At 37.7% G+C, this 13,623-nt stretch overlaps 1 protein-coding gene across 1 annotated transcript in view; it reads left to right on the forward strand.

Annotated features, from left to right (window-relative positions):
- HMCN1 (hemicentin 1) overlaps positions 1 to 13,623 on the forward strand; it is a 211,653-nt gene that overhangs the window by 84,219 nt on the left and 113,811 nt on the right. The window contains exons 13-22 of the mRNA XM_052801508.1: positions 77 to 204; positions 914 to 1,027; positions 2,242 to 2,400; positions 3,141 to 3,335; positions 4,319 to 4,417; positions 5,885 to 6,012; positions 8,027 to 8,171; positions 9,729 to 9,841; positions 11,249 to 11,408; positions 12,241 to 12,415. Of these exons, the coding sequence (XP_052657468.1) occupies positions 77 to 204; positions 914 to 1,027; positions 2,242 to 2,400; positions 3,141 to 3,335; positions 4,319 to 4,417; positions 5,885 to 6,012; positions 8,027 to 8,171; positions 9,729 to 9,841; positions 11,249 to 11,408; positions 12,241 to 12,415 (1,416 nt within the window). The remainder of the gene's footprint in view (positions 1 to 76; positions 205 to 913; positions 1,028 to 2,241; positions 2,401 to 3,140; positions 3,336 to 4,318; positions 4,418 to 5,884; positions 6,013 to 8,026; positions 8,172 to 9,728; positions 9,842 to 11,248; positions 11,409 to 12,240; positions 12,416 to 13,623) is intronic.

Below are 13,623 nucleotides of genomic sequence, written 5' to 3' on the forward strand. Positions count from 1 at the left end.
GCTTGGAGTGTGGATGTAACTGTTACTCTCTTTTCTTTAACTAATCATTTTGGTTGGTTTCCTGTGTGTTTCCCAGGTATAGATTGACCCCAGAAGGCACCTTAATCATAAGAAAGGCAGTTCCAAAAGATGCAGGAGTTTATGGTTGCTTGGCAAGTAACTCAGCTGGCACAGAGAAACAGACATCCACCCTTACATACATCGGTAAGTAAAAGAAACAACATAGTGAAATTAAAAAAGCAAACTAATACATCAACAGGGAGGAACTGTTAAAATTGGTAGAACCATGCAGAACATACTGGTAGAAATTTCAAAAAACTCAGAAAAGGTGTTGAACAGCTCACAAATGTCCCTTTTGTTTCCTATTCAAATATGAGTAGTATTGTTAGGTGATATTTGGGGCTTAATGTTTCTTCTTATGCTGTTTTTAAGGAAAAAAAACCTAAAATTGGGTATTAAATTGAGGTAGACTTGCAAACCTGAGTAGATCTTTGGAGAAGGAATTATGTGTCTGTAAATTCCTGTAGTGTGCTTAGCACTCTGGAGCCCTAGTCCAAATTGTGTACTCTAAACACTACATTAATAGACTACTAAAATTTTTGATGACCAACATCTGGTTGGAGTGAGAGAGACACTGAATCTTTTTACTTTCTACATGATCAAACTCTTCCAATTCTTTCCTTAAATTCCCTTATAGTCTCTGTATGGTCCCAGTGCTCTGGACATTCCAGGCTCTACTTTTTCCTGTTTCCCAGTGTTTGTCACCTTACATGATTTTTAAGGCTTTCTGACTTTTAATGCAAATACTCTTCCATATAACAAGAGAAAATTCGAGTATTTCATGGTTTATGTCTTAAAAATGGTATATATTTTGGATGAGGAACTTAATTTTTTCTATATTGTTTCTTTTTAGAGGGCCCAACATTGACCATAGTTCAAAGTGAAATTCTGATTGCCCTTGGAGACACAACTATTATGGAGTGTAAAACAACTGGAATCCCACATCCCCAGGTTAAATGGTTTAAAGGTGCACTTCTTACTTTGTGTTTGGTTTATTTACTTTAGCAATAACATTCAGAACAATGATCTTGAAGTGACTTATTTTCTCAAAAGATTTATGTAGTTCCAACTAGTGACTGACCTGTGAAATTCTCTAAATCTAGAAGATGTGGCGTTTAACCTCTAGGGCATAAATTCTTGCTCCTGTTTAAATACAGTGAATGAACATTCTGTAGCATAATTAGCAAAAAAAAAAAAAGCTGAGCTTTTTGCCTACTTAAATAAGGTTTATTCTTGTGACAGAAAATGGTTAGCTATATGCTACAAAAATTGCAAAACATTTTTCTATTTTTCCCATTGGATCTTTGCTCGAATTCTTTTGCAATGCCTAGGGAACTTTTATTTGTTCTTTCTTCCAAATCTCAGAGTTGTCTACTACAATTTCTTAAATATGGGACCAGGATATTGGGTATCACAACTGCAGGAGTTTTCATAATATTAAGTCAGAGAATCCTGTCTCAAGACTGAACATTTATTCTCAGAAAAAGCAGTTGATGCCTGTGTGTTATTGTATAAACCACCTCCCTGCTGATTTTCTGGAAAACCAGTGATCTTGTTTGGTAGATATTGCCAACAGATAGCTTATCCAGTCCAATCCTTCATCTCTGACAGTGGCTGGAGGGAAGCACAAACCCTGTTGTGGTCTGTTTGCAAATAACTGTCCCTCAAAGGAAGCTACTTCTGAACTCACTGCAGTTAATGCTTGCCTTGCATTTTAAAGTAGGAGTCAACAGGCTTTGATACTCATCCTAAAGAGTACATGTGGGTGAATTCTGAACGTTACACATCAGTATTCTGGCTTCTGCTGAGCATGAGAGGTAGCAGAGCTGTTTTCTAGGTTTTGTGGAGTTCCCAACTTGGTACAGAGCTGGCAGACAAGTGGCTGCCACACATAGTCTCTAACTTGGAAGGAGAAATATAGCCTGGCACACTGTCCTAATGCTGATCTCTGTCCAAAGCTACTTGGGTTTGTGTTCTCCATGTGAAATGAATAAATAAAAAGGGATTGTATCTAATGTAGTAATGAATTTTCCACTCAGTTGAGCAGAAGTCAGAATGCTCATCTGCTAAATGAGTACAGGCACATTGTGAACTAATCTCAAACTTGGACCCTGTTTTGTTGGAATAATTTTGGTAAATACCCCGTTTTATTTCAGTTACTTTTTTTCTGTCTGGACTTAGGTGACTTAGAGTTGAGGGCATCAGCATTTCTTATTATTGATACTCATCGGGGTCTTTTGAAGATCCAGGAAACACAAGATCTGGATGCTGGTGACTATACTTGTGTGGCTACCAATGATGCAGGGAGAGCTTCTGGAAAGATAACTCTAGATGTTGGCTGTAAGTAGCTTGCAATCTAAGGCAGTAAATACTCTAATTTCAGTGTTTCCATATCTGGTCAATGGTGCCTTGTTTATTTGAACCTTTCTCACAAATATGTGTAAGTCTGTGTGTGCTGGGAACATCTTTCTGGTGGTGTTCACTAAGCTGTTTCCTTGTCATATTTGGACTCCAACTTTCCTTCACTCTTACCTCTTTTGCTAAGCATAAAAGTTATGAGGAGGAAGAGAGGCAGAGACAGAGGAAACTGTTCAAACCTCAACCTCACATAGTTCTCAAGTGGAGAATATATTATACTAACTTAAGTTACTACGTGTAACTTAGCCCTTCCTCTCCTCTTTTCCTGATTCTTTCTAACTGCTTGTGGCCTAACACATCACATCTTGTTAAATGCATGTTCCTGTCAGGCACGTACACTTTCTGAAGCAATGAGCAACACTGTTTGACGGAGATGAGGAACTTAATAATGCTAACACTTGAGCATGCACGTTCATCTGATGGGGGTGGCTGTATCTTCATTTCTTTGAGGTGTTTAGCCTATTTCTGAGCTCCTCGTTGCAAGTACAGAGCATGCAAGGCTGCTTTTGTAAGGTGTTGCTAGAGGTGGGAATCTGTTGTTAGAAGAATAATTGTGCATAATGGGACATAAATTGAGGTCGTCAATAGTGCAAGCAGAATGCTAATGTCATGTTGCAACCCCAAATCACTTTCTGTGTAATTTTTTTTTTTTTTACCCCCAGCTCCCCCAGTTTTCACACAGGAACCCAGTGATGAATCTGCAGATATTGGTTCAAACATCACGCTGCCATGCTATGTTCAGGGTTACCCAGAACCAAAGGTTAAATGGAGGCGGCTAAACAGTGCTTCCCTTTTCTCAAGACCATTCGCAGTTAGTTCTATCAGTCAACTCAGAACAGGAGCTCTATCTGTTAACAGTAGGTAGACTGAACTTTTTAAAAAAAGATTCCAGAAGGAAATATGACACATGCAATGCGTTCAAGTTACTATACTCCTTTATAAAATTGTTAACTTTGTAAAAAGACTGGATTTTTATCAGAGATTGTATTTCTGATATTGACTTCATTGCTTTTGACATGCAGTTCATTTTCCTGTGAGTTTGCGAATTCAGTGGTGGTTGGTCATTGGCTTCATTCTTCTTCATAGAAACTATTACACCTTTGTTTAAACATATGTGGGTTATGGTCTCTGTTGATACTGAGGAGCCATGGATTATGGATTTTCTTTTCTTTTTTTTCTTTTTTTTTTTTTTTTTTTTTGGAGAGAGAGAGAGGGAATGATTTCTAAACTCACTGTTTTAGACAAGTCCTAATTTGGGTAGTAACAAAAATTCTGCAAGTGGCTTTGTAATTTCATTTACTTAGAGCATTTCCGTCACCCTTACACTAAGTAATATTATTCTGTTTTCTCAATTAGCTTTTTTATTCCTTTCTAGACATAATCAGGTTGGGTGCAGTAATTCTTCTCTACTGTACATACAGTGGGGTAGCTCATGTCTTATGTACTATTTTGTGGGTGTCTGTTCACATACAGTCACACACTGCTGTATGTAGCAAGTGATATTGCATAGTCAATGCACTACATGATAGCATATGTACATGTAGGTATATAGTGTACTACTATATATTATTTATACACATTAGTAAATACTATATTAAAGTATATGCAATAGATGAAGTGATGAAAATTATCATATATATATATATATATAAAAAATGCTTTTTTTACTCAAGTGCTCATATAGTCATTGCTTCTGTACTTGGTGACAGATGGAAAGGAATGATCTGACCAAAACTGAATATTTGAAACTGAAAGATAAAAGGATAGGGTATCCATATATTGCAAACTTTTCAATATCTTTTCAGATGCTGCAATCAGATCTCTTTTTTTCCCCCTCTAGATTTGTGGGTCAGTGATGAAGGAACTTATATCTGTGAAGCTGAGAACCAGTTTGGAAGGATTCAGTCACGGCCAGCCACGATCACAGTAACTGGACTGGGTAAGACTGGTTAATGTCAGCGACAACAGTGAAAGGAAAGACTGGCAGCATTTCAATACCTGGAATACACTGGAGGAGGTGATAGTTGATGGTGTTTGTACAGCAAATAGGATGTCTGTGGGTTATGTACATAAGTGGTGACGTATCTACATTCTATATTTACACATATGTAGTCATCCACACAAACTGAATCAGAAGACATTTGCGTGGAATATTGTAATGGATTTCTAACCTGCAAAATTCACCGAACATTGTCTTTTGACTGGCTACATTAATTTGAATTAGTTCCATCTACACTTTATAACACAGACTTTAAAAAAGTGATTTATCCTGTCTTCTGTTTCTTACTTCTAAGTAAATTTATTAAGGAATGAAAAATCAGCATAATAATGAATGCTAATGATGGGATTTCTACCATTTAATTCATCTTAAAAAAAAAAAAAAAAAGGCAGCAATGAACTTGCTTAGGTCAGTGTTTTGATGTAACTGTGAAGGAATTTTAGTGATTTGAGAAGACAGTAAATGTCTAGCTTTGACAATAGCTGTGCTGTTAAGGAGTTGTTTATTACCTCAGTTGGACAATTGAAAATAAAAGGAAAAATAATGCTGTGGAATGTATACATTTGCAGGAGAATAAGAATGGAGTCTATCTGCCATCAAAGAAACCATTTGTTAACTTAGAACATGTAGTGGGAATCTGTAGTGCTAGCAGTATTTGATAGACATGTTTTTACTGATTTTAAAAGTGTTATTTAATACCCAGTACTTGAAATTAATTTACCAAGTATGTGCCCAGGGGTGCTTCCTGTTGGGTCTTTACAAAGCATGCAGAATTTTCTGCTGGGTTGTTGACCTCTCTTCTAATCCTTTAAAATTTTATGCCCGAAAGAAATTACCGCTTATTTTTTGTCCTCTCCAAATCTGCTGCTTTTGGTCTTTGGTGTTTTGCCCAAGTAAGGAAAAATAATATATCAACTTGGTAACAGGGAAACATGAGTTTTTAGGGAAATGCTGGATTGGATCCAATTTCAGGTGGACAACGTCTTCCATTTGCTGCCATTCCTTAGTCTTAGGATCATTGTACGTGTATTCTTCCAGCTTCCTTTCTCTTCTATGCTACCCCACTCCTTCATTTGTTTCTTTCTTTTTTCCTGCCTGCATTGTTGACATTTCAGATAGCAGAATCCCATCTGGTATTTTTTGTTGTAAAATTATGTTGGAACTCTCATGCTGTTTGTTGATGGCAATTTTTTTCTTGCCCCTTTTTTTCCTTTCTACTTAAATTGTATAGTTTTCATTGTAGGAAATGTTTCTTGCTCTGTATTTGTATAGTACTTTGCACAAGGAGACCTTTGTCTGATGCTGCTGCAAGTAGCGTTAGTGACAAAACAAATAATAAAAATAAAATGTAATACTTTACATGAATATATAAAAACTCCTAATAATTTATTCTTTCTTTTGTTCAAGTTACACCTCTGATTGGAGTAAGTCCAGCCACAGCTAATGTAATTGAGGGGCAGCAGCTTACTTTGCCGTGTGTACTGCTTGCTGGAAACCCCATTCCAGACCGGAGGTGGATTAAAAACAGTATGGTGGTAAGACTGTGTTGCTTCCTGTAAGATTTATTGGCAGAGAAAATCTATGACTGACATTTCAAGCCACGATAACAACTTGGTTTAATTTACAAAAGTTGATGTACCAATATACTGATAGATTTATGCTTAGAAGTAAAGTTACTTCACGAGATTGGACTGGCTCGCTGGAAACAAGGATCCAATGTCATCGAGGTGAATTACAGCACATAACCACCACTCAACAGGAGCTGCTACCGCCTCAGGAGAAGCCAGTTGTCTGTATCTGTAAGACAGTAGCTGTTTCCGAGTTTCTGCCAGCGCTGTCATTCAGAGTACAGTCATTCCCCTGAGAAATGATTGTTTATTACCGTTCAAAATATGAAAGTGGAAGTGTGGCATCCTGATGGTTATGCCTCGCTGATCACTGTCATGCTAGGAAATTTCTAACTCTGAAACATAGATGAGGGAATAGGAGATGGTAGTGGGAGATGTGAAGGTTTAGAAAAGAGCTTGAAACCAAAGTATTTGTGAAATGTTCTTTTATCTTCTATTTTACTTACTTTCAAAGCAGTTTTATGCATTCTTGTTAGCTCTTGGATTTCAGCCTTGGGCTCTAAATATAGGAATGCTGGTGAAATATACCTACCAGAATGACGAAAGTGCTGGAATTTAAACCCTGGTAACTGAAAAGCATTTCTTTTTCCCCATTTTTTAAAAATAAAGATAACAGAAAATTTCTGTAGATTTAGGGTTTTTTTTAATATCATGACTTTTACTGTTGCTGATGGGATGAGATAAATGTCAGTATCCCTGTACCATATACTCCTTTCCTAGTGGTACACTGCTCAGAGCATGAAAGAGTGTGTTTTCTTTCCCTTTTGGGAGCATGCTGTTGCCATTTTATAACTCCTGCAGACAGAAGGGTGGTCTAGACACCACGCCGAGGTTAGTTGTCTGAGTGAAGTTTCATTTCTTTAGTAGTAGCAAAATTACTGACTTTAACATCCTTATGAAGCTGTGCTTTTTATCTTGCTTGCTAATTTCTCCCTAAAGCCATTTCTACACAGCTGTAATTAAAAAATAATAGCAAAATTTTTTATTTATTGTCACCAAGCAGAACCCTTCCTGGCACTACCTGACCTTTCGCTTGCTAGTTTTCTGCTCAATTTTTTTTATCACTGAGAATCATTGGCCTTTTCTTTAGGCTGTGTAAGTGCAAGTAGCACAGGCTGTAACTTCTGTGAGAAATACTGGCAGGATCCTCCTTGTGGAGTTGCTAATTCCTCTGTATAGTAGTGCTAGTTTCCTGTAATTGTAAGCTCATGGCAAAAGCTACACGCCAAGGAAAGTGTTGGAGTAAGTTATATTTAGAGAAGAATGCATCTTTTTCCGAGCATGGCACGACTGGAACAATTTTGCATTCTAACAACCTTTCTGTAAGGCAAGTCTATGTTGCAGAGCTCATGGATTTTTTTTAATGTTGCTACAGGGTATATAACTTTTAAAAAATTACTCTTTGGTGAAAGTTAAAACTTCTTATCTTTCACAATGGTATGCTTCAGAGCTGATCTCTTCTACTTGATAGATATGGCACGTTTGAAGTTTTTGATAACTAAAAAAAAAGGAACTATTTGTGGAAGAAGAACAAGTCATTGCACTCATCAAGAGCTGATCTATGATCAAATTTGGTTACTGGAATAACAAAAAAATGCAGTAAAATAATTCAGCTAAATTTGGTTTTGCTTCAGTGCATGATTATAAGCATGAGTGGCAGTTCTATATGTGCTGCGGCAGAGCAGAGTTGCTGTTGCAGATCTTAATCTCACTCCAGCAGTAAATACAAGGTGATACAAAATTCTTATTTAAAATTAGCTTTTTATGAAACATGGAAAGCAGGAAAAGCTCTAGTAAAATTCTTCAGGAACATATAATTTTTAAGAATGTGAAATAGTCAAGTAAAGCCACGCTGCATCCCAAAGTAAATATTACCAACAAGTATTTTCTTCAGTAAAACATTACATCGCTCTTTTGGCAGCTGGTTCCCAATCCCTACATTAATGTTCGCAGTGATGGAAGCCTGCACCTTGAAAGAGTTCGGCTGCAGGATGGTGGTGATTATACCTGCATGGCAAGTAGTGTTGCTGGGACAAGCAACAAAACTACTACCGTTAATGTGTATGGTAAGGAACACTGTCTTGTTGCTTTTGAATGCAAGATGAGAGTGCATTTCCTACTAACAGCAGCTTTCACTGGAGCTTTTTTGTTACAGTTATACTAATTTCTCAGATTTCCTCTTTTGTCATGATGTTACTTCGTAAAGTAACATGCTGGGAAATTGGATCCACTGCACAGGAAAGAACTGAGCAATTGAGACTGTTTCTAAAATAAAACAAAAATAACACCATTTTGTGATTGTAAAAGATCCTCATTGTTAAACATCTACAAAGGTTGGGCTGTGCAGTCTTCACCTTTAGCTTTATTAACAAAACAGATGCAAGTGGAAATCTACTGGAAAACCATGAAAAGTGCTGTCTGGGGGTTTCATAATTGGTATAAGGAAGCACAACTCCTGGGAGAATTAGAATTAAAATGAATTCTTAGTTTGGCAAAATGTGTTTGGGTTTTTTTGTGTGTCCAGCCCCCCCCCCCCCCTTTTTTTTTTTTCTTTAATTAAAACATACCAAAAATTACACTGACAGCAAGACAAAGTGTTAGCATTGTGGTAACCCATCTGTATTTCAGCTGAAGATGCTTGTATTAACTCTGTGTGGGGTCACAACCACTTCATGGTTTACAGCCTGAAATTTTCTCACATGTTAAATTAATCATGGGAGATTTATTTTAAGCTTCACTGAAGATGCTGGAACATCCTTTTATGTTAAGAATAGCTGCTATTTTTTAACACAGGCAAGTACTCAGTGTCTGATTAGGTCTTCCATGTCAACACTAGTTTTTGGCATATTTCAGAACTTGAGAACAGAAAGGAGTATATTTGTATGTTTTTAGAAAGAACTAGTTTTTGGTATTATAGCCTTAAATCTGATCTTTTTTTCTGTTGTTAATTCAAAACCAGCTCAGTTAAGTAGGGGATCTGGGGTTCTTGTTATCTCTTGTTACTGATTTTGTGAACTGATCTGGTATTTTTATTCAAGTTCATCAAGGCTGACTGCAGTCAGTCCCTGCAGAAACCATCACTGCAGTTAGCACAACTTTGTAGCTTTTATAACAAAGACTAAATGAGCTTGGAGTGTGATCAGTTCTTCACTCTCATATCTGCTCTGTTCAAAATGTTGTCCATCGATGGAAATTGATTCAGCACCAAAAATGCTGAACCCAATCTTGTGAAAGGTGCTGTATAGGTTGAATCATTTACAGTACTGTTTCGGTAAGCCTGAAATGTTGTCAGAGGATATTGTGACAAAGCCTTTCTGAAATGATTGCAATCAGCTATGTGAAATACCTACAGCTAGTTTAAAACTATATGTACCTAATCCAATGACCAACCTATAGCTGACATGCTTTGATATGAACAGGTATTTATTCTGTTAGGAAAGACTGGAGATTGGAGAGCAAAGTGGCTGGTCATTGTCAACATTAGGATTCAGAGAAGAGGCTGAAAATGCCCAAACACTGCTGCCTGTATGAAGTAGTAATGGAATATAAGGATTTTATTGTAAGAGTTGTGCCATGGTTTGAAATGTCTCCTGCATGTGTTTAATATTTGCATTTATTTTTAGTTCTGCCTGTTATTCAGCATGGACAGCAGATATTCAGCACCATTGAAGGAATCCCAGTAACATTACCATGCAAAGCAAGTGGAGTTCCTAAGCCATCTATTGTCTGGTCCAAGGTAATTTCTCATCTTTGAGCTGTTCATGGTGAAAGATGAATTGAATGCATCATTTAGTTGTCATAAAAACTATATGCAAGAAACATGGCCAAAAGCATCAGTTGTGAGGGACCTGGAAATCTCTATTTATTTATATCTGCTTTTGTTTCTTAGAGCAGTGCTTTCTGGCCATGGTCCAGCCATAGATCAATGTTCTGTTCTTTGGAAGGGCTTTGGTTATCGCTGTGTCTTTGTTTTTAACACTTTAGAAATTGTTCATATTCCTGTTGTGAATTGATAATTTGAGGTTAGGCAACCTGCCACAGATTGACAGTTCATTTTTGTTTTGGAGCCTTACTTTAAGATGACTTTTTCCTCTGAGGAAAGTGTGTCTAGTAATGGCATTCTGGGGTTAATGTTCCGTCACTTTTCAATCATGTCCTTGACAAGGTGTCTACTGAGGAGGACCTCAACCTTTTGGAGAATTTGTCTGAAAGTCAGCCCCCCCCCCCCCCCCCGCCCTGAACAGCATAATTTCTGGTAATAACAGTTATTTGGGGTATGTTGCAGTTCACATGACATTGCTGTGAAGGCACTATTGTGCCTCAGAAGTTGTGCAGATGTAACTGATTGGGGCCTTATGAACAGCTTTGTGTAAAAGAAGGAATAGAACATGGTTAACTGTCTTGGTTTGGTAGGGAGGAAAACATGGGAGGAGTGTTTTTTCTTAATTATCACTTACAACATTCAATACAGACAAGGAAGGATCTGCTGACTAAGAAACACTTTATATAATGTATACAAGATCCATTTGGACATCAGAAATCAATGTCAAAATTAACTCAGTTGAAATCTTGACTACTTAATTTTCTTTTAAGAATTGGGGTCTGTAAAATGTAACAAGTTTTCTGCATAAGAATCCCTGTGCTTCTGCTCTTGTTACTGCTTAGACAGTGACACTTAAGGAGTGTGAAAAGTTAGCTGAAGTTAGTTAATTTGTATGGAAGGAATTTTGGGGCCAGGCTTCTTAGTTAATATAAAATATTTTGTGCATCTGGGCCATAAACAATGGAATCAGTACTGTAATATAAATGAAAACATTGCTCAATTTAGTCAGACTGCCTGCAAATTGTTTGGTCTACAGAACTGCATTAAAGAGCATGGAGCATATTGCACAGTAAAAAATTAGACCCAGTGTTATATTACAAATACAGTATCTTTCATACAAAGAATGGGTCGCAGCAATGGGGTAAGCTAGGGGAGATGCTACAGGCCGTAACAATTTTTATATTCTTTTAATAATTTTAATGTTTTCATTAGATTTTTATCACTGTAAGCTTTAGCTTTTATTGAATTAAACAGTTGTAATTTGGTTTATTTTAGAAAATCCACGCGCTGTGGACTTTTTTTTTTTTTTTCTTTCCACAGAAAGGAGAAGTAATTCTTCCCAGCAATGTGAAATTTTCTGCAGGGTCTGATGGAAGTCTGTATGTAGTTTCACCAGGGGGTGAAGAGACTGGGGAATATGTGTGCACTGCAACAAACGCTGCTGGTTATGCTACACGGAAAGTCCAGCTGACTGTCTATGGTATGTATGAGCTAAAATCAAATATAGTGTTATTGTCTGTCTCCTGTTGCATTCTACTTTAGACGGTAAAACCCACTCAGGTGGATTGTGAACTAGGATACCCACCGTGCAAACAGGATTTAAACTAATCTCTAATTGGTGCTTTTGACTTTGTCCTAGATCACTGGATCCACATACTAGGCAATTTTACAAATGGCTGAAACTGAAAGGCCTATTCTTCAGCCATTATGATTCTCTTAAAACCTCCTGATTCCTCTTACCTTGAGTTCGTGGACTAGGATCTTGGGCTGATCATAATTTCATCTTTTATGGAAGTGGATAGGAAATATCTGTATAGGAATGGAATTTCCTGCTGATAGAAGAATGAAGATCCATTAATCCCACCAGTCCCAAAGGTTCCTACTATCTCCCAACATTACAAAAAGTTTGATTTAGGTGTAGGCTTGCTTTGCAAGGCTTTTATGGCTTGTAAGTATTGGTGCTGTAGTGTAACATAGTTCAGGTATTGGTTGCAAACTACCTATGCAATACAGAGCTCAGCATGTGTCTGAACTACATAGATCTGTTGCTATGCAGCTTTTTGGGTAGATAGTGCAGTCTTGCTGGTGTTTGTGGTATGACATGTAGGCATCAGCCAGTGTCTGAGCTACAGGCACTGTATATCAGCATTACAGTGATATATGTCTATTGCAGACACGTCATTAAAAATAAGATTGTAATGTTATATACCTCATTAAAAAATAGATGTTTAATCTGAAGTAAAACTGTGTGGTGTTACATTTGTACAAATACGTATATTCATTGCAGCTTCTTAATATTTTCCATGTTATAGTGAAACCTAGAGTATCCAGGCCTGGCGACCAGCAAGGAAATGCATATGATAAACCCATAGAGATCTCAGTAATTGCAGGGGAAGATGTCACACTTCCATGTGAAGTGAAGAGCTTGCCACCCCCCATAATTACCTGGGCCAAAGAAATGCAGCTCATATCTCCATTCTCTCCAAGGTAACAATGTTTGATGAAAACAAAACAAAAGTGAAATTGTGTCTAAGCTTTCAAGACTTTGGAAGGGCATATAATTTCTAATCACCACAGGATCAATCAGAAGGTATTAAGTTGCCCTGCATGAGGACCCTGTTTTACTAGGTCTTGAAACTCTCTTTCCTGAATCCAAGTGTATGCCTCTTTCTGAAGGATACTAAGACCATGCATCATTGTACAGCTTCCATTCCAGTGCATGTTTATATGCAAACGCAGGAGGCCAAGACAAAAGAGATCCTGTTATATTTGTACTGTGGTGGTGCTCAGAGACCCACATAATCTGTGCCTGATTATAAATGTTTAAAAACTGTTTTTCTTTTCTTAAGCACTTCATATTTATGCTCAGGGGAGCATTGTCTGTTATTCATATGATGTCTGGGCTGCCAGTAGAATACAGATGATTATAAATGTTTGGCAGTGCTTACAAGGGCTTATAGCTCTCTGTGTTTTGGATCCAAAAACTCTCCAGATATTCTTGAACATGTGAAAACATAGCTAAATGCTGATAAAAATGTTGAGTTGATAACCTTAGAGAATGAAGAGTTGGGGACTGTCTTGTATACAGCTCGGGCCACAATGTTGGAGTTCTTCCTTATTATTTTAGTATGGTGCAAAATAAGAGAGGAGACAAGTAGGTGATTATTCTCTGTATGTTCCCAGTTGAAGTGCCAGGTACTCTCATGGGGCGTGCTAGTGCTTTCTAGAATTCAGGATACCTCAGAAAGGGTAAAGTCTACAGCTGTATTCATAAACCAGGAAATGGAAATGCTGGCCAAATGTCCACTGTAGCGATTGCTGTGCCTGTTGTCTAGTGTCTCTCAGTGATCCGAGTGGAAGGAGTCAGCCAGTGTCTGAGCCGAATTAAGGAATTGTACAGACCTGAAGGTGAGCCTCTTTCCCTTGTGGCCAGATCTATACCTCAGAGCCACCCATTCCAGCGGGTCTGCGACAGCCTTAGCAACTAAGAGCTGCTGGGCCAGCGTATTTGGTGAAGGAGGCTTGTGCCTAGAGAGTTGATTTGTAGTTAGTAATCTGCGTGGAATTTTCTGCTGTGTCCGAGCATGTTGCATGCACTGATGAATCCATGTTCTTGGTCCCTTACTTGTCCTCATTTTACCTTGGGAGACATTGATAAATTAGGCTACTTGCTTATGGCTGTTGTGGAGAGATCC

The sequence above is a fragment of the Harpia harpyja genome, chromosome 11 (genome assembly GCF_026419915.1).
Source record: "Harpia harpyja isolate bHarHar1 chromosome 11, bHarHar1 primary haplotype, whole genome shotgun sequence".
NCBI classification, from domain to species: Eukaryota; Metazoa; Chordata; class Aves; order Accipitriformes; family Accipitridae; genus Harpia; species Harpia harpyja.